The 21715-nt window shown below is 42.2% G+C and overlaps 1 protein-coding gene across 2 annotated transcripts in view; it reads right to left on the bottom strand.

Moving 5' to 3' along the window:
- Nucleotides 1–1394: 1394 nt before the first annotated feature.
- The window catches only part of dars2 (aspartyl-tRNA synthetase 2, mitochondrial), a 22510-nt gene continuing 2189 nt past the window's right edge, over nt 1395–21715 (bottom strand). The window contains exons 3-17 of one of the 2 annotated variants that reach the window (XM_053681306.1): nt 21660–21715; nt 21455–21556; nt 19318–19413; nt 18845–18968; nt 18718–18764; nt 16061–16167; nt 14189–14258; nt 13777–13956; nt 13525–13632; nt 10236–10298; nt 5292–5444; nt 3910–4128; nt 3444–3579; nt 2192–2267; nt 1395–1808 (exon numbers count right to left, since the gene is read on the bottom strand). The exon at nt 21660–21715 is cut by the window's right edge and continues 11 nt beyond it. In XM_053681306.1, coding sequence (XP_053537281.1) covers nt 1742–1808; nt 2192–2267; nt 3444–3579; nt 3910–4128; nt 5292–5444; nt 10236–10298; nt 13525–13632; nt 13777–13956; nt 14189–14258; nt 16061–16167; nt 18718–18764; nt 18845–18968; nt 19318–19413; nt 21455–21556; nt 21660–21715 — 1604 coding nt within the window. In that variant the 3' untranslated portion in view covers nt 1395–1741. The remainder of the gene's footprint in view (nt 1809–2191; nt 2268–3443; nt 3580–3909; nt 4129–5291; nt 5445–10235; nt 10299–13524; nt 13633–13776; nt 13957–14188; nt 14259–16060; nt 16168–18717; nt 18765–18844; nt 18969–19317; nt 19414–21454; nt 21557–21659) is intronic. The other variant, XM_017472192.3, reaches the window with a different exon arrangement.

Here is a 21715-nt window from a genome sequence, read left to right as displayed (position 1 = left end):
AAGAAAGAAAAACAAAAAAGGGATCTTTGCGTTGGACTGCGTTTAAAAATGAAACAAAAAGGTAGAGGAAAAGTGGTCTGTCGATGCATTTTAGTCAATCGTAGTAGAACCTGTACAATGGATGTCCATCATTTCAGGATAATACTTCCCTTTGCAAGCACAGTGCAGGCATGAACGGTCCGATTCTTTACAATGCGGTGAGAAATAGAAATGCGAGACGTATAAAAAGGTCACACATAAATCGGCATCAAATATTCAAATCAAATCCCCATACATATCCCTTCGATTGAAGCTTAACGTCCGGAGCTCTCCGAACACAAAAGTGTGAGCTCGTTATCCCTCTCCGTGTCTCAGGTACCTAAAGGATCCTTCCTACTCATCACGGTATGAGATTTACAAAGTGACAAATTGAGCCCGGAGAAAAAAAAAAAATTCATTCCCGACTAGAATCGGTTATAATTACGCCGATGCACAGTCAAAGTGGTTTATGTGAGGGAGGAGGCGGAGGAGGAGGAGGAGGAGGAGGAAGAGTGTGGGGGGGGATTTCACGGTCCTTGGTCTGACTTTTTGTGTTGTGTTATATACTTTGAGCTCGGACGGGAGATTCATTCAGGCTGTTTTGAGAGTGTGAAGAAATTGAAAGGTACCAGCTGAGAGAAAACAAGGGAGGTCTGAACTCGAGTCACGCTCGTGTTCGGCACTTTTCTGATCGTTCCCGGAATGCGCCATGAGCGAATTAAGATGGATCGTAAGGCCTTGCTGTCAGTTTCTATTTATTTGAGATTCTTCATCAAGGAGTTTTTATAACTTAAAAGCTGCCCGATTCCATATCTGATAAGATGCAGGAAGTTCAGTCGTGCGCTGTGCCGAACAGGGTAGTCGCGGCACACTTTAGCTGTGCGTTTGGTGAATTAATGAGAACATCTGCTTACAAGCCTGTCAGTGTTGGCAAGCGCGACGTTGCAACATGTCGTTTCTTCACTCAAATGTAAGCCTACAGCACAGCAAGGCACAGCCTATACATCATTAAACTGAGAACTGGCAGCATTCAGCAGCCCCACCTCACCTCAACTCACCTCAGTTTTCATACAGCATACAAGGTCTAAACTGGAAATAACACTCAGTGTAACGAATATGTGGACCCGAGTGTGGGAGATCAGTATGCTGCTGCTGTAGATAAGCATCAGCCATCAACAGACAACCGAAGCTGTACTGGGAAGTCCAAAGCATGAAATGTTTAGATATGTATGCATTCTGCTACAGGATACCTGCAAAGGAAGTGTAGCATCATGGACCAACGCTACCCCCTACTGGAATATTCTCTCTCGCTCGCTCTGTCGCTCTCTCTCTCTCTCTCTCGGAACGTTTCTGAGTCTTGAACGAAGTTAAATGAATGAAGGAAAAGAACAAATGTCTTTAATGTTCACACGAGTACAGATATTACAGTAATCTGAAGAGTGGTTAACAGAACAAAAGTGGTTTGATTCACATAGCTCCGAGACAGCCCTGTGTATCTCTGCTTCGGCGTGAAATAGAGTCGGCTCCCTGCTCTTACCTCGCTTGGCAAATAGAGTCGAGGTGCGAGGAGAATCAGGAAGACGATATACAACGGAAGAGTCATGGTTTGTTGTCTTGTCCGTTTTTAACACTAGGCCAGAGCACAGAGATGTGGTATGACCTCAGCTCCTCTTCTGGAACCAAGTCGGGGGCGTGGCTCATGAGGTCATGACCTCTGAAGGACTTAGGGAAGGCGATGACATCCCTGATGCTGGAAGCCCCCACGATGATGGACACCAGCCGGTCCAAACCTAAAAGAGGAGAATAAACGGTAAATCTGATATGAAAACACCTCGAACACTTTCACAGAGTATTATTGTATTTTCAACATTGGTTGAAAGTTTGTTTTTTGGAGTCATGGACAGAAAAAAAAAAAGAAGGAGAAGAAAAAAGAAAAAAAAAAAAAACATCTCAAATGGACACAATTTTGTTTGGACTTTCGGGTGCTCAGAAGAGTTGCGGTTCTGCCAAGTAATCTTTGTCAGACAATCAATTTTAGCTCGGAGCATGACCGCGGCTGATACGGGGAGATAACTTCAGAAAAATCTTTTACTTGCAGTCGCTCTGTTATGACCTTATTCCCCCCCGAACTGATGGATCTTGGTGGGTAGCAGGTGTCACGGTTCGAGCTTACCTAATGCAATCCCGCCGTGTGGAGGGGCCCCGGAGTCCAACGCTTCCAAAAGGTGAGAGAGGACAGACGGGTCCTCCTGTAACGCAGTGGAGCGGGTCACGATGCAAACAACTTTTAATATTGCATTATAACACATTATAGCCACACAACATACAGTAGAACTGTGTGTAACTGCGTACATCTGGACCGTGTAAATCCTTAAAAAATCATTTTCCATATTTTGCACACGGCACCTGATATAATGGGTATATTATAATCCTATTCTACATCCAGACACTTTAACACGACCTGTACACCTGCTCATTCATGCAATTATCCAATCATCCTCTCATGCGGCGATGGCGAAATGCATAAAATCATGCAGATTCGGGTCAAGAGCTGCAGTTAAACGTCACATAATACACGGGAATATGGAAAAATGTGATCTCAGGGACTTCGACCATGGCTTTTGACCACTGGCGTGAGTATTTCAGAACCTGCTCATTTTTGAGGAGTTTTACTCATCACACTCTTTGCATATCATGCAGAAAGGTATCAAAACCAAAAAAAAAAAAAAAAAAAAAAACACAGCCAGTGAGCGGCAGTCTCGCCAGAAGGAATGCCTTGCTGATGACCGAGGTTAGAGGAGAATGGCCACTCATGCTGAGCAGAAAAGCATCTCAGAATGCACGATACACCAATTCTTGAGGCTGACGTACTACGACAGCAGACGACCACATCAGGATTCCTCCCCTGTCAGCCAGGAACAGGAATCTGAGACTACAGTGGGCGTTGACTCGCTGAAACGGAAACAGCTGACGACGGAAAAACGGGCAACTGTCCGGCGTCACGTGATTGGCTGACTGTATGAGCAGGGGTAGCGGTATTCCTATTAAAGTGACCGACGATCGTATATCGTAACTTGAATGATATGCACAAAAATGAATTTTGCTATAGTGCACATTTACTTAAACATACGTGAAATTCCACTTAAAAGGAAAAAAAAATTATTATATTACAGTAAATAACAGAATAGTAAACAACATAGTTGCATCATAATATGAGCTAGATAAAAGGCTTTTACAGAAACAACACAATATGGCCAGGTCATGTGGTTAGAACTGCACATACAAAGCCCTTTTAAATACAGTACCGTGTTACCACGGCGACGGACGTGTAAGTCAGTGGAAAGCTGCGGAAGTGTTAAGCGCTGGGAAAAACCTGCTCACGCCCAACACGAGAGATTCCGGTCACAAAACCGGAATGCGCTTACGTTTGTTAAACTGCAGATACTTTACTTTGAGGATGTTCTCCAGGACGTAGAGCTGTTGAGCGGCGTTGTGAACGCGGATGGAGCCGCCACCGATCTCGCAGCCATTCAGCACCAAGTCGTAGTGTTGGCCGCGCACCTGAGGAATGGATCGTAAAAACCATGGGTTCATGTGGATAAAGCCTAAACGGAACAGGTGATGGAAACGGAGGATGTGACAAAAATGGTAACTCACCCACACACACACACACACACACGGGCACTAACTGTGCTAAAGTGGTGCTGGTTTGAAACGTTTTAAACATAGTGTAGCATAGTATACTATAGTACATAGAATAGTATAGTGTAAAAATGTAGCTAGTTGCTAAAGGAGGAACTAAAACACATTCCAAATATTTCACCATACACATTTAACGCCTATATGGAGTTTCTGTGGTGTAGCGCTGCGCGCGAGGAAAATAAAGTGCACCTTATGGGGCTGGGAGTAGAGCAGGTGGGCATCCTCGGGCAGGGGTGCGGTGAAGGGGTGGTGTGCAGATTCCAGTCGCTCCGGTTCATCCTCTTTAGGTAAGAAGAGGGGAAAGTCCACTACCCACAGGAAGTGAAAGACTGAAGGGTCACGTACGGGCACGCCGCGAGCCTCCAACAGCTCAGCACACTGCAGTCTCAGTTTCCCCAGAAGTGGGCGCTGTGAGGAAAGAAAAAAATAAATAAATAAACAGTATATCGTGTTGTTGTTGTTTTTTTAAAGCTTCTGCATCCCTGGTTTTCCAGTGGTATGTGAAGCATAGCTAGAAAGTGATGATTTTTAAAAAAAATATATATATTTTATTACAGCCAAGTAAAAGTGCAGTGGACAATCGCCTGTATTCAGTGACACAGCAAATAACAGGTGCTGCTTTACCACTAGCAAATACTAACTATAAGCATGTTTGAGTCGCTTCCTTTCAACAGAGGAATAATGATTCGGGGTCACGACGTCTGACGTTTTTCAATTGGTGGATACGTGCTGTGAATACGTGCTGTGGGGCTTGCGTGGCCCCAGCGCACCAGCTGGGCGCTCGCAGGAAAAGCACGGTAAGTGGTTCAGGAAGTTAAAGACAGGAATACCCCCTAGTGACTAATGTAGAACAATTTGAGCGAAGCAAGATACAGAATAGTTATCGGTGTGAACGCACAGATGATCGCGTTGAATTCCACGCAACAAGCCTATTTGAATGCGCATTCTATACACTCCTGTCTCATCCCCTGAACCACTACGAAGTGATGCCGGTCCTCGAGGGAGGGATTTCACGATTTGGTAGAGTGCTGTCCTTTCATGAGGTCAAGCCGTGATGCAGCCACGTCAGAAGCAGAAATAAGCGTTTAACGTGACCGAAACGTTGTGAATAAAGCTATCTTGATACGGGTGCGGGTATTTTTAATGTGCGGGATTTTTTTCCCCCCTACGCACCTATCTAATCACCTGCAGGTGTGCGAGGTTAATTGGTGAATGAACGGTTCAATATTGACGAACCTAATCCAACGCCATGTCAAAATAGTCACTAATGATTTTAATCCAGTGCTGCAGTTACATCCCCAACTAGTCATTTCTCTCCAACGATCAGCTGAAAGAGCGGAATCAAACACAAAACACTGCTGATTGAGAAATCCGTTCCGGTTTTGTTTTGTTTCGCAGGAAGGGAAAAAAAAAAAAAAATGAAATAAGCGACGGTCTAAGGTTGAATTGAATTACCGTGTGTCATTTCTAGCTGAGCAGCTGCACTTGGATGCTCTAATGAAGCTAAATGAACGGGTATCATTACGGCCGCGTGATGAGTGTGTGTGTGTAGTCATGTGTGTAGTACACACCACCCGCTCCTGGGCTCCGGCGGCGATGAGGAGCAGGTCTCCGGCTTTGGCGCTCGTCTTCAGCAGCAGCTGCAGCCTTGTCGTGTCCGCTATCAAGCGACCGAGAGGAGATTTGATGGATCCCTCTGCCCTAACCAGCATGCAGTCCACCTCCTACACAGCAAAAGCACATAAACACGGCATTTACCACGTGCGTACCAGCATTTCTGAAAGATAACGCTCAGACTACGCTGGGTTAAGTTTGTTTTAAGAGTGCACACATCAGTATGTTTAGGTTTTTTTTTTTTGGTTGTACAGATTTACACTGTATCGCAATATAACGAGGTCGACAGGAACGGAACAGGAATGTCAGGCCATCGGAAAAACATCGCCTGGTCTTTATCCGGTCTACTGACGCATCCCTGCATGATTCGACGCGCTGAACCGCTGCCACGCGATTGGCTGACGGGATAACCGCATGAACGCGCCGCCGTACAGGCGTTCCTATTAAAGCGACCGGCGTATAAAGGGTACGTTTTTGGTTCGTCAAAGCACATTTCTGAGGTCTCGTGTTATGAAGTGTGTCCTTCATCAGCCCGAGGTGCCTCAGTGGATAGCAGGGATAATTAAAAAAATAAATAAATAAATAAATAATTCTTTTAAAGTTATCATGACTTTAATCATCAAAAGGTTCGAGACATCCTGGGTCATTCATTTCGTCAGACAGCATGAAGACAATTGACATCAAACCATCAGATTAAAATGCAAATTATGATTAGTTGGCAAGTGATATATTTGATTTTAAAAAAATAAATAAAAAATAATTAAAAAAAAAGTCCCTGTTCTGGGAGAAAGCACACACAAGAGGAGTCTGTAACTTGTGGCTTTTCAAGGACATTTCGTTCCGACAAGCTGTTTGTCCCTCACTCGCCTGACGGCCTACACACACAACAGAGGAGTATTCGCTTTTAAATAAAGCTCCTGAGAGTTTACCCTTCCCTTCTTCTTTTTTTTATTTATTTATTTATCTACATTTCCCATGCATCATAAAAATTCAATAAATCTGACGACTTTTTTTTATTTTTTCCCCATTTCTGGGTTGATTTACTTTTAATTAACTAAGACTTCTTATACCATTTTTATTTCCTTTCATTCATCTCAGGTCTCTGAGGTCTGTTTCAACCTCATCAGACGACTTGATGTTCTTCGGAATATTATTACCTTCATTTGTTAGTACAGTCCAAAGCTTTAGAATGCATCACGATGTGCTGTGACGTTAACAATACTGAGTGAGCTAGTGCCTGACCCGTGTCCAGGTCAGACTATACACTGAAGCAAGGGCGGAAACAAAAAGCAGGAAGTACTGCTATGCATCGTGGTACTTTTGTGCACGTCGGTCGTCTGCTGGTTTTATGGGTAAAGATAAAACATCCGGAGCATATCGCCGTGTCCAAAACGGCAGCCTAGCTCCTATTTCACACAAACATCATTATGGCCGTTATGGGTATACTGCACCTGCTAGGGTACATCATTTGGACACTAACCTATTGCGGTGCATTGTGGGATTTCATTAGTGCGCTAGGATAAAGCATTACGCGTATGACTTATGATTCTTCACAGATTGATTCAGACTGCGCTACGAACACGGCTCACGCTCGAATTAGCCTGCTTCGCGTTCGGTATTGTTTACGTTTTCAGATGGGTTTAAAACGTTGGGTCCTCACTCCTGAGTTGTTTCGTGATGCGTGAAGAGTTATGTTATGAGAAGATAAAACGCCACGTCTATGTGGCAGGTGGACGTGTGGTTTAAGGGGAGTGTGCAGCAGGAGTGTAGGGGGATGTACAAATTAACGTGGCACATCTGTCTGGTATTCGTGAGCGCCGATTTAACGCGCCGGTTCCTCTCTCTCCGAGCTGAACTGTGCCGCTGGAACGCTGCAAAGTTTCTGGTGCGGTTTCGTTTGGTGTTGTTGCCTTTTAATACGTGCGGGCGAAACTAAACGCTCACCAGTCATCTCGCAGTCTTTTACTAACGGGATGCTTTTGTTTTGCTTCACGCGAGGGACTTGATAATGAAACGCGGCAGTACATCATGTGACAGACTGCAGAGTGAAAAACCTGTGACAGTGAGCGGGGAAGATGAAACAAACACCGTAGCGGCGGTTTGTCAAATCAGTGAGACACAACGTGGCTTCTGTGAAGCTCAGCGCTGAAAGATTCGGCTAAGATTTCTGAAGCTGTTGTTTCTTCGCCATATGAGTAATATAACATGCACCCAATCGCATCCATTACTATGACGGGATACCGCATTATAGTTAGACATTTTTATTCGATTATTTCTACAGTCACACTAGGGTAAAAAGAAAGAAAGAAAAAAAAAGTGATTTCACAGGTCAAAGTTCACCTGGATGAAAGCCAGTATGATGCAAAACTCGTTGCCAGATCATTCAAAACTAAACGGAGAAACGTGCTTGAAATGATCACATGGTATCGGTTTCAGTGTAATTCACGTTCTCGTCGAGAACAGTAACGCTGTGAAGTAGAGAGTGAGCGTGCAGTATTAGCTGTGCAGAAAAAGTGCGAGCCCTAAATTTGGTGGCAGTTCGAACGTGAAGAAATGCTCTTCTGAGTTCTCGTCACATGCACTTATACCACGGCGCTGCGTCCCGATTCGCCTACTATCCATCCTAAATCGTATGTAACTACAGTATTAAATAATATACCCGGATGTGTCCTGAATCTTGAAATGAGTATCCCCGAGCTACCCGGACGGTCCACTAGTCTCGAAGCGTGGATCCGTGTGCACGTTTCCCTCCTTGCATGACGGAGGAGGAGTTTTGTGACTGCGTGCCTCGCCGAATTTTCGAGAGGTGTAAAAGAGATGTGGGAAAACACGTCAAGGGAATGGCAAATGAAATAAAACGGTATAAATGACGTAAGGAATAACAAATGAAGGAAAGCTGACGTACGACAAGGCGTTTGTTTGCGTTCGACGGGCGCGCGTCATTAGACGACGGCGCTCTCTTCTGTCACGTGACGTGTTCGTATGTCCCAGTCCTTGCGTGTTATTTTGCTACGCACTCAAACGTATGTCGCTTTTCTTTTAGTGCATAGTATAAGTAGGCGATTTAGCCTTAGGGTCTCGATTCTGACTGGTCAGAAGATTAAACGAGCTAGTTCTGGTTCACTCATTTTGATTGGACAAGCAATATTCCAAGTGCGCTGATATTTATTATAAGAGCACTATTATACACGTCACTGTTTCTAATCACTCCACTTATCTGTGTGGAACTCCAATCCGAGGCGCATTTCCTTACATTGAAACCTGCGCTTACAGGCGGTCAGCCAGTCCATCACTCCAGTGCTCTATCCATCCGTGTCTTCTCTGGGAACTATTTCCATTTACGGCGCGAAAAAAACCAAAACATTCGGCCATACTGTGTCTAAGTCATGTAATATCAATTTCTAGCTCGTGTAAAATGAATATCGCACTCGTAATGAATATCAGTATGATACTCGGTACAAGAGCGCTCCTGCTTGCATGATTCTGCTCAACGCAAGTTCTAGCAGAGCAGCTCGGACAGTAGCGCAAAGTTTATGTTAATGCACTCGTTCAAACGTGTTACCATTTCTATAGCGACGCCTTGCATGATGGATGCTTACCTGCTGATATTTCAGCGAGGAGAGGTTGAGTTATTTAACATTCATGGAAGGAGTCTACAGTGTCGGTGTGTCCAACACAGGAAGGTCAAAGCGGGCTTTGTGGTTTCTCATTGCGTTTTTAATTATTATTATTAGCTTCGAGAGAGAGGGGGAAAGAAAAAAAAAAAAAGTGAGAGAAGGATTGTTTATATCTGCTAGAACGGAACAGGAACTAAGTAGACTCCGGTGAGATTCTCTAGATCAGTAACTATGTTTACGTAACCATGACAACGTTCACGACGGCGGCGGAACGAGACTTCGCCGTGTTTACGGCTCCTTTTGGAAAGCTGACATGCCGCCTAGTGAGTGTCGCTTTTAAATCTCCCGAATGTACATAAGATACATTGCGCTCGCTTCTGCGTGCGCCAACTATAAACGAGCCCCCTCTGCTTCACATCGGGACGTATCAGACCACACCAGCGTGGGTTATTTTCCCCTATAACACCACAACGCTTCCCACTAGACTGGGATGTCGGTGCAAGAAATATCCTTGAGGTTTTCAGTCACTTACATCACACGTGCTTACGTTTACTGACACAATGAGTAGACCTATCTGATTCATCTGCAGAACGTTTGCTGAGGGATAAGAGCTAAAATTATGGTGTTACAGGCAAATAATCCAATCCGGGTTGGGAATTGTATCATCACCCCGTCCGCTCGTTATTTTCCTCTAACAGCATGGTCGTGTTTTTTTTTGTTTGTTTGTTTGTTCCTTATTTAACTACCAACTCGTTATTTCTCTTCAGCGCATTACTAAGTAAAGGTAAAAGTGACGCCTTAGATAATTAATTAAGTACACAGTAGTGTGAGACACTTAAAATAAAGTGAGGCCAAACAGGTCAGATCACTGCAGAGTACAAATGACTAATACACATTTGTTCCCGCAAGTACATGCAACAGAGCTCCAGAGAAAGTGCGCATTTATCATTCCCTTTCCATATACACGTGAGAAGCCTCCAGAATCAGCCGAGATGTACCCTTCGAGTGTGGTCTACCCTTGCCTCAGGGCAAGAACACTTTTACTATGATATCAGCCTCATGGATTACTTTTAGATACATATTTCATTTATTTAAATGTTTCAGATATTTCATTTTCAGGAGCTGTCCTTATCTCGGCCGCCACGCGCATTGTTACTGCTGGTGATGTTTCTGTAATGATGAGAAGGACAAAGGGGGGGGGGGGGGGGTAGGCAAAGAGAAATAGGCAAGTGTGGTGGATGCAGAGATAAAGGGAGGGATAGATACAAACTGAAGGGGACTTACCTGGTTGAACTGAGTCTTGGCTGTTTGTTTCAAGAACTCCATGTCCTTGCCCTTCAAGTGTTTCTGGCAAAAAGAAAGGAAAAAAAAAATATATATATATTTATATACACAAAAATAATTCATTTACGTTTATGTGCTTGAGTGTGTTAAACCAAAATGTTCTAACAAGTTTCTGTGATTCAAAGGAAAACACTGCTAACAAGAAAGTCCTTGCAGGCAGAGAGGGTAAAAAAAAAAAAAAAAAAAAAAAAAAGGACAAAGATTTTAGAACAAACTGTGCATGTAGGTAGAATAAACAGGTACGAAAATTTAAAAAAAAAAAAAAAACATGCAGTGGCTGAAATGATATTTTAATATATTTACTGACAATAGAGAGAAAATGATCATATGTTGCCTTGTGAGGTTCTATTTCTAATTCTTAACCCAGACACAACTTTATAACTCACAAATAAGGTCACAAATAGCCTGCACGAACGATCATATATATACGAAATATAGCCTGCACGAACGAGAATATTAAATGATGACGCAAGCCCTGCTTTGTGATTTCTGAATGACCCGCCTGGTGATAAAATACTTCTTTATTACAAAATGAAAAGGAAAAAAAAAAAAGAATGGCATCGTTTTGCATACAGTTAACCCGTTTTAATCTACCGCACTCAGACATTTTTGGTAGTATATAGACTACTATAACTGATATGATAATGTCTTGAAGAGACAAAAAAAAAAAAAAAACATTTTAAAAAAGGCCAAATCTAGTGCTACATCATAATTAGCAGCAAGATCACTGTCCTGCTTTTTTTTTTTTTTTTTTCCACATCTTTCACGTCCCGCGTCCTTTCCCCTTCAGTGAATTTAGTTTGGTTTACAGGTGGCTCCTGTATCGACAGGTCAAAAATTGTAAACCGCTATGGAATACTGCATGTGAACATGGGAGGGTCACGTAAATACGAATTTCTTGTTCACACAGCGGAACATACGACCAAACGTGAACAGCCTTTGAACAAGAACAAAGAAAGGATAATATTAAAATATGTATGAATGTCAAAAACTGTTATCTTATTACTGCTCTTCTTTTTCCCATTAAACAGCATTGCCCTAGGTCAAACAGAGCTATTACAAAGCGGTTTGAAATCCCTCTTCGTGACAAGAGAAAGAGTGCCGCGCGTCCCCGTTCCTCACGTCGGACGTAGACGTGCGATATACTGTCGCGTATTCGCTTTGAAGAAATGGCGGCGAGACTGCGGAAAAACTGGATGAATTACTCCGAATCGTTTTATTTTTATTTGAGACGAAATGGTTTTTTATCTTTAATATGTTCTGCACTTTAGGAATACAAATAACAGTGTGAATTTTTAAATACGTGGTTAGAAACTTGCCTCAAGTTATGCAGCGCAGATTTAAAATTCTACAGCGTTCACAGAGCAACGTTTTAATGCTGAGCAGGCACGACTGTGCAATTTATTTTACTTAATGAACTAAAGGGAGATAACGGACACCCCGCCCCCACTCCGCTCCACTCGTACTGTTATTGTATCACGTCGCATACGTTTATCCCTTGGAATAAGGTGCGAGTGTGGGGGGGGGGGGGGTTTCTCCAACAGGTTAAAAAGGATTCCTACAAGTACACGTGTTCGCGTATCAGATGACACAAACAGATTCACTCGAACGCGAGTTTATTTAAGAAGACTGTAATTAATATTTGAGGACTTATTAGGATTAGAATTTGAGGACTTATTAGGCCTAGGTTATACTACACTAGATGTGAGTGTGTGCACTGGTCACATTCCCGTGCCGTTTGTACATCTGGAGGATTAGATAGCATGTTTCCATGTCGAGAAACGTTTCGCCGTTTCGAACCAATTATTCCGGGACCTTCTGGGGAGATGGATAAGGTCCGTTTCTCTTTAAAAGTTTCATCGTGATTGTTGTCATGCGCTGCATTTCTAGTAGAAAACTATGGCGTCGCAATTTAAATGTATTTCCTAATCTGGAATACTCAGATTTCCCCAGAACAGATTTTTGGGTAGCTTTAAAAGTTAATCGAGAGGGATGTTTTTTAAAAATAATTAATTAAATAAATAAACAAACAAATAAATAAATATTCAAACTATACCGTAAAACAACGTTAGCGAGGGAGTTTTTTTTCATGACCTCAACGCTAAATTTGATGCGGAGACTACGTAAACGGATGCACTGATCCTTTGTAGTCCCACATTCAAGTCACTGCAGTGTTCGAAAATGAAAATGGAACCTGCTAATACGAGTTTCTGCACAATAAAAATGACCTTGCCTCGTATCGATGCTCATAAAGTTGATTCGGTGCGTTTCCCCTGGACAGCCGTCGTACTTCGCCGTGGTACGACTACTGATCACGTTCGGCTCCCGCCTCCTGGCAGAGAACCTTGAAAAGTCAGCCACTTGTTGTGCTGACCTTGATGTAATTGACCGTGCAAACAGCTTCATCCATTACCTGTTTGTGTTTCGTAGTTGCGAGAGCTCGACTGTGAATCGTACGACGTGTCCACAAAACCAAACGGTCCACCTGCAGTAACTAGCTCACCCAACAGAAACGAATCATCAGCACTACACTACCTTGCATGGCCTGAAGGGGGTACTATTACGCAGACCTTGCGTATACTCGTCAAAATGATCTTTTTTAAAGAAACCCCTTTCACAACCCACAGGGACCGGGATGTGACCCCCAGGTTAAGAACAACTGATCTAGATTACAGTGTTTATATCTAAACTGTGTGGAGAAAGTGATTCATTTGAATTATTATTTGAATAACTAATCAGAGTTTATAGTGTTATATCTACAGTATCCAAGTGGAGTTGTCCACTCATGAGCAAGAAGACTTGGTTATAGAATGTTTTCCAAGCAGAACTAGAGCATCAAAATGATTCACGCAGACACACTATATAAAAGAGTTACCTCTTATAATTATAATTCCAGAAAGTCATACTGGCTTAAAAGACTGGCTAAGAGTAGAGTACATTTTCTCACTGACTTTTTCCATCAGATTTTCCTGTAATCTCTCAACTGGATGGTCCAATTTGCTCGCGGTCTCACCCGAATTATTCGCTCTATAAAGGAATAAAGGGATACGTTAATTAATTTGAAGCTTTTCCCGGAGATGATTCATTATCGATGGCCCTCCGCACCAGACGCTTTAAAATGTTTCGCCGCGGCTAACGAAGAAATGGTTCTGTGAGGAGCTCATTAGGTTTGACTTTAGGATGACTGTGTTTGAGAGAGTGAGACGGCGAGCTCGTATCTCTTACTTACAGCTCCGTCTGGAACGCAGATGGCCTGGACACAGCCGCCCGGTCGGACGATGGCGTCTCTGATGAACTCGATCTGTGTGCGCTGGAACATCTCGCTGACATCCACAAGCTATACGTGTGAAAAGAGTGCAGCTTGTTAGGGAAGAGAATCCAAGTCGGAGCGTACGGTTTAAGGCATTACGCATTCGATACAGGTGGAAGCACATTTGAATATAAATGTAAAACTATATATAAAAACGTGACACACACTGACCTTCATTCCGAATCTAGTGTCGGGTTTATCCACGCCGTAATCTTTCATGGCTTCCTCGTATGTCGAGCAGGGGAACGGGGTGCTGATGGTCCCTTTGTCTTCTGGCCAGGAGTACTGCAGCAAGCCCTCAATCAGAGCCATGATTCCAGCCGCATCCACAAACGACATCTCGACGTCCAGCTGCAATGTGCAGAAGACTTTATTTCATTTATTTATTTTTTTTAACGAGACGTGTTATGGTGTTGACGTTATTTATTTATTTTTATTCTGATTGCGTTTCCCCTCTAGGCTTATACTAGCAGAGCGTGTGGGAGACGGAGAAAAACAAATCATCCCATCTCGGCACTCGCTCTCGTTCAAACTGAATTCTCACATGTACAACAGCCAATCTTGCCCTTTTGTGAGTCATTACCTGTGTGAATTCAGGCTGCCGGTCAGGTTTGGAGCCTTCGTCTCTGTAGCACCGTGCCAGCTGAAAGTACCTGAGATTACAGCGCACACACACAGACATTTAAATCAGACATTAAATCAAAGATTGTTGTTCACATAGCATGACAATGGGAAATGGTCTGCACTTATATAGCACTTTTTTAACCTTAGCGGTTCTACAAAGTGCTTTACACTGGTTCTCGTTCACCCATTCACACACACCAATGGTAGCAGAGCTGCCATGCAAGGCGCTCGGGGTTCAGTGTCTCGCCCAAGGACACTTCGGTATGTGGAGTCACGTGGGCCGGAAATCGAACCGCCGACCCTACGGTCAGTGGACAACCCGCTCTACCACCTGATCCACAGCCCCGCCCTTCATTATTACGGTAACAAATGAGGAACAGTACAGCACCATTGGTTTTTGTTTCGAAACATTTAAACTGAAGATGGTGGGGGTGGGGGATATGATAAAATGGTGGACCCCTGACCATCACACCGATATGCATTTCTTCCCCCAATCTGTTGTCACAAAGTTAGAAGAACACATCTGTAGAGGATGTCTTTGTATGCTCTGGCGTGTAATACAGTATACAAAGTATACTGCATTATACAGTATACAAAGCGAGCTCCAGGAAGACATGAGTGCGTGTACTGACGTGTACTGACAGCGGCAGAAAGCGCGACGCTTAGGCACTGATGAGAGAACTCTCGAGAAAAGCTAATAAGACTTGCAGCAGAAGTGCGCCATCACTTAATGTGAACGTGACCAGGGGACATTAAACTCGAGGTCACGAAATCCTTAACCTAAATCCCATTTTCCGTTCAATGTTCTCTCCTGTAAAAGCGTGTTTAAAGGGGCACTCTTCATCATGCTTACAGCTCGCTTCAAGCAAGTGTAGTTCATCATTTTATATATATCTCTCTCCATCTATCTCTCTCTCTATCTATATATTTATTTATATATATTATGTCCTCTGTGGTATCTAAAAAAACTTTTTCGTGGACTCTACAATGACAATACAACGAATTCATTCATAATCTCACATTTACAAATTTTATATCGCCCCTTAAACGGAATTTCATAGCTTTTAGATTCAGCATTCACACTGAACAAAACAATTTTGAAACGAATTGTCAGACAGTAGTGCCGGACTTAAAGTGTATCTATTATGGTTTTGAAACGTGCCTAATTTTGTTTTAAAAGGTCTCATATAAAGGATTTACATGCATCCAAGATAAAAAAAAAAATAAAATACACTTTAATGTGCTCATAATTTAAACCGCAGCGTTACCTTTTCCCCCCGGTGTCACAAACGACTCGTTAAATGATCCGTTCTAAAGGATTCGCTCTAAACTCCTCCTTTCAGAGAGCATACTCTGCTCTGATTGGTCTACCGCTCTCAGCGAGCAGCCGATGAAGACCAGAGGCGGGGCTTTTTGTTACAAACCTACGTAGGTTAGTACAGGAAGTAAAGTCTGGAATCATTAATGAATCGATTCAGCTGTTCAGAATCGGTTTCCTTCTTTTGGGAGTCGATAACGCCGTTTGTCGTGCGCTTTGATTGTTGAAACTCGGCAAACATTTTTACAGTCACAAACAGCTCGATAACACCCTACAAGAAAGGTAACATCTGAAAAACCACAATAGGTGCACTTTAATACTGCTCCTCGTTCAAGTCTATATAAACTCAAGGTCACGTCTGTAGTTATATTACACTCGTGTGTGCAATGTCAGTATTAAATCCTCACTATGCGCCCTTAATTCAGCACACGGCCCATTGTCGTATACGTCATGTCTGAAAAATAAAAAGTTCTGAGCTCCAGTGAAGCAGAATTACAGTATGTGTATTCGTACCTATCCAGACCTGCCACCATCAGTAGCTGCTTGAACTGCTGTGGACTCTGTGGGAGAGAGTAGAACATTCCGGGTTCTCCAGATGGCACCACAAACTCTTTGGCACCCTAACAAATAAAAGTACATGTAAATATGTAAGTACAGTCAGGCGGCGAAATGAGTACGCAGTTTCAACGTCTCAAAAAATACTGACGCATTTTTACAATATTAAAATAGATAGATAAATAGATTAAAAAAAAAAAAACGTACATTGCATACGTTTTGTAAATTAATATTTAGACTTATATTCTATACCGCTTATCCTACAGCGTCACGGGTAGACTTCAATCGTAGGACTAAATTTAATAAGTTGTACATTATGTGTGCTCTGATTCTGACACCATGTGCACCAGTTTCCAGCTCACTTTCCTTATAAGGTCATTGTTTCCTGCTCTTGTTACCCTTGTTGCCATGGTTATTAATTGTTCTCACCTGTTTCTTGTTACCCTCCATTAGTCTGTGTATTTAGATCCTCTGGGGACGCCTGTGTGTTTGTGAAAAGTCAACCTTTCAGTCTGGCCTGTGGTTCTTTTTCCTGTGCTTTTATTTTCTAGTTCCGTGTTTTCGAGTCAAGGTGTTAGTCATATTGCTTTGGGGCCAGTGTCTAGAAAGCCATCCAGTGCTAAATTTCAGTCACAAATCGTAATTAGAAATGTATTCACAGATAGATTTCTTACGCCTTACAATGAGAATGTGCAAAAAAAGTAGGGTGAGGATTCCGGAGTCCTTCGGCAGTGTATTAGTAGTGAAAGGTGGCGGCATTGAGAAAGGGCTCGGGATGTTGTACTGCAGCTGATTAATGATGCAGAGCTCAGAGACGTTTCAGGTCAATAACAAGGTTATCCTCTTCTTAATCACAGATAATTAGTAATTAAATCCAAAGCAAACGAAGCAACAGTGCCCGATTAAGGTACGTGCTGCATGTGGTCATCTGGCTGGTTCTGTTCACGTGATGTAACACGTGGGTTGTAAATATAAATACAAATCAACACCCAGTTGAAGGGACCCGTACACGACTATTACATAAGGTGCAAACGTTCACTGATGCTCAAGAAGACGACACGATATACATTAAGACAGTGGTTTTCGAAGTGGGGGCCTCAACAATTTGGTGTGAAAAATAAATTCTCACTCTCAGACAACCACACACACACACAATCAATTCCTAATGTAATGTAACGATGTAATACGTCATTATTAATAAAAAAAAAAAAAAAGGGGGATATATTCAGAATTCTGTATTTTAAATGTGTTTTTGACCCCTCGGTCAAATGTTAGTCATTTGGGGGGGCCTTGCCCTGGAAAAGTTTGAGAACCCCTGCATTAAGAGACTGGGGGGTGTAAACTTTTGAACAGGGTGATCGGTGTAAATTGTTTTTTTTTTTGTTTAAATGACGTATTTTTACATTTAGTACTGCCCTTCAGAAGCCGTTTAAGATATTTACATGATTCCCAGAAGACAAAATAATAACAATTTACCTCGATCATCCTGTTCAAAAGTTTACACCCCCCAGTCACCTTCTAGAGTATCGGTGAACGTTTGCACCATATGTAATAGTCGTGTACGAGTCCCTCAGTCGTCCTCGGTGTGAAAACATGGATCTCAACATCATATCGCCGCTGTTTGAACTGGTTCATTCATGTAAATTCAGTCGTTATTGTGTCTTTGGGGACTATATGTAAACATCGATTATTTGAAATAGTTTATTCAGGGCAGGACTAAATTAAAAAATTAAAAAAAAAAAAAAAAAAAAAGCCATTTTTATGATACATCTTTTTTTATTATTATTACAATTTTGCAGATTCTGCAAGGCGTATGTTCAATTCCGTTTTTTTTGTATAGCACTTTTAACAATGGACATTGTCACAAAGCAGCTTTACAGAAATACACAGTATGTTCGCATGCAAATTTATGACCTAAACGGTACCTTAATGTTTGGGTTTTCATACAGTCAGTTGTCGTTTCTCTCACTCTTGGCTACATACGAGACGTTAATCGCCTCTACCATGTCATGGCAAACCGTTTTTATGCATCAACTCTGCTTTACAGGTTTACAGTGCCCTCTGATAATATTGAGTATCTGTGTGAATTTCCTGAACAAAACATCAAAAGGTTAAACAATAAAGACAAACAATCTCTCACAGCCTTTTTTGCCCACATTTACCAAGCGTGCCGACGTTACCGGAGGACACTGTATCCGAGTCCAGATTTTGACCTCTGCCTGCTTGTAAGCATTACAGTCATGTGCGTGCCCTTTGTAACTCTGTCTGTGTTTTGACTGCTATCGTGGACTTGGATCTTATCTAATAAACACTCCTTGAGCATGAACTTGTGTCCTGCACCTCACATTTCATCTACACACTGCAATATATTTTCCACTAGATATCATCCGTGTGCCGGTGTTCTAGTTCTCTGTCACGGTTTACATCATTAATACTTTTTTAAAAATACATTAAACCACATCAGGTCTGCATGATAACACTGTGCCTGCAAGATATATATTATTCAATCCTCTTGAATAAAATGTAGCAAGTCTTTAGCCCTGCAGCTGAATTTATTACTCCAGATTTATTTATTCCTCTTTTTTTTTTTTTCAATAGAAAGAGAGAAAACCTACCCCAGGGGTCCTTTTAAACAGCGTTGGCGTCTCGACGTCCACAAATCCTAAAGAAATCACAGCGCTATTAAAGCTATTACAAGGCACATTGAGTTTCGACAGAATGTAGCTTTAGTTACAGTCCTACCATGGACGTTGCAGAGGTACTCTCTCATTTTCATCACGAGTCGTGATCGCAGTCTCAGATTGTACTGCATCTGCGACGAGCGAAGATCGAGATAGCGATACTGCATCCGGAGGGCTTCGGATTTCTGCCGCGACAAAACGTACGTTAGACTGAGACCGAGACGTGTGCCGGTATGAACGCCGCGTACGATAACAGCGCACAGATTTTTCCCATCTCTAGACTAAGAGAAAGGATTCGCTCAGTGAAAGATGATCAGTCTTCAGTAATTTATGTAGAAGTACCTTGTGGAGCTCTTGACATCAAGCAAAAACATTAGTCTTTAAATAACCCGTAATGACAGAAACGAACGCGCCGCAGTCAATGCCCACGATAACCTAATGGGAAATCGCAACTTTCCTCCACGGCAAAACAACATAATGGAACACTTTTGGAATTTAGGCATGAAATGAGCTTCCTCGCGGTAAACAACTTGCCTTGACAAAGTCTTTAATCTCGAAAGGCAGTTTGCGGCAGGTGTTCAGCACTTCCAGGCTCTCAGCACGCACTTCAATTTCTCCAGTGGACATGTTCTGAAAGTCGCAACACCACAAACAACACAAGCGTTCTCAAATGAGCGTTTTAGGGCAAATTTGTTTTGAAAATATTTCCCTGTACTACAAGTGTGAAATTATGTGATTATTCTTGACAGATACTGCGACTCGTGAATGAATAATCATACCGATTTACTTTAAATTAGCAACGATTCGATCCAAGCAACTTGCAAAAATGCTAATTGTATATATATATATATATATATATATATATATATATATATATATATATATATATATATATATATATATATATATATATATATTTTTTTTTTTATGAGAGAGAGAGATGTATCTATACACATACATACATATATATATATATATATATTTATTTCATCCCACGATCTTCAATGTGTTAACACCACAAATCTTTCTGGTCTTTTTTTTTGGTAGAGCTCATTAGCTGTGTAGTGCTGCATGCATGTACGTCATCATCATGGCCTTATAAAGGGAGTGCGGGATTTCGGCAGCGTCGAAGCGACTCCTAACGGGGTCGAGTCGTTCTTAAAAATCACCCTGGGTCTGTGGCACCTCGGTACTTCGGTTCAAAATTCCATGATGGCGTGAGTGAACTTGAGAAGTACCAGTGCCATGGTCTTGTCTCACCACAGCTGGACCTGCACTCTGACCTTGCACTTTCTATCACGTGTGCAAATAGGGGAGAAGAGGGAGAACAAAAAAAAAAACCTCGTGAAGCCATACACTGGGGGAAAGTAACACAAAGTGTTGAGTAATTCTCTTCATACCACAGCATGGTTGAATGCTCGAATCCGATTGGTCAGAAGGTGCGCATTATTTCACAGATAGTTCCAGCTCCAACATGAATGACGGGTTCATTTTAATGCGCTTGTTCTAATATGGTATAGTTTCTATAGCAACAGCTCACAGTACAAGTCCCTAAGTATGAGGTGTTACTAGAGGAACTAATAATAGACTACTAACAAACGGATGTTAAAAATGTGTTGCTCTTTAACAGTGTGATTCCTTATTATCTTTATACATTTCTCAGGGGACATTTATTTAATATTTGTGGAAGAAGTCTCGGTTTTGATTTCCATGTTCTCTGTAAAATGACAGGCTGTGTGTGTGTGTGTGTGTGTGTGTGTGTGTGTGTGTGTGTGTGTGTGTGTGTGTGTGTGTGTGTGTATGAGCTTTACACTAAAACAGAATAAATCAAGATGGGGGTAAAAACTTTTTCACAAAACTGTAGTTCCAGTCAGTTTTAATCACCATTCTAAATGAATGTGTGGTATATAAACAAGCATAAGAACGTACAGTTACATACACTAGTTATAATCACAGCTTTGTTATCAGTAGAGACGTGGCACAGACACAGATAATTCACACACATGTAATCTCTCTCTCTCTCTCTCTCTCTCTAATAACTATTTATTATAATAAACTGAAATAAATGTAATCTTATCGCACTGCTTTATGTCTGTATATGATTTAGAGCAGGCCGAATTATAGAGCAAACGCCCCGTATATGAAACAACTAACGGCGATTAACCGTTGTTTTTATCCGTTCAGTCAGACTTTGCGCTGCAAACATCAACGGCAGCTTTACCTTGTCAATGCTGGCAAGCGAGCGCAGTATACACGGGATAATCCTCTTTATCCGCTTCGTGTCGGGTGCTTCTCTGCGTTCACGTTCGTGCATTAAAGTCGTGTAATGCACACCTAGCCGTGTAATTATCCCTTACTTATTGACCGTGCTGCGTCCTAAACGTTAACACTCAGTCGATGAGACTAATCAGCAGCAGAGATTTACTCTGGCAGATCTGTGGTTAAGATTCATCGCCTGGAGTTCTAGCCGATTGATCAGGAGAAATGATGGTTTGTCATGTACAGTGTGAGCAAAAAGGCCCTATTCTGGAGATTAAAAATGTTAAAAAGCAATAAAAACCGTTTCAGTTCCTGAATCGGCAGAATAACTGCGATCGTTAAAAGTAATCAGTGTTCGAGAAAATAATCACGCTCATCTTTCCAGTCATTACCATACAGCCATGACGCATACCATGTTCCTCTGGCCGTCCGGACGAAGCCTGACCCTTCCTTTCACCTTGATGACTGACTCGACCGACAAGCCGCTGAACGCGTCCTTCAGTTCCCGCTCAGACTAAAGACAAGAGCACAGAATAAGCAAGGACCATTATCAACCAACAATAAAAGCGATTATTTTGGGGAAAAAAAAAGGGGGGGGCTGTTGTTTGCATTGCTACCTCATCCTGTGGGATAAGAACTTGAACCAAACCACTGAAGTCCCTCAAGATCACAA

This window comes from Ictalurus punctatus, chromosome 7 (assembly GCF_001660625.3).
Source record: "Ictalurus punctatus breed USDA103 chromosome 7, Coco_2.0, whole genome shotgun sequence".
Lineage (NCBI taxonomy): Eukaryota > Metazoa > Chordata > Actinopteri > Siluriformes > Ictaluridae > Ictalurus > Ictalurus punctatus.
Note: the sequence above shows the minus strand (reverse complement) of the source record. Positions and strands in the feature narration are given on the sequence as shown.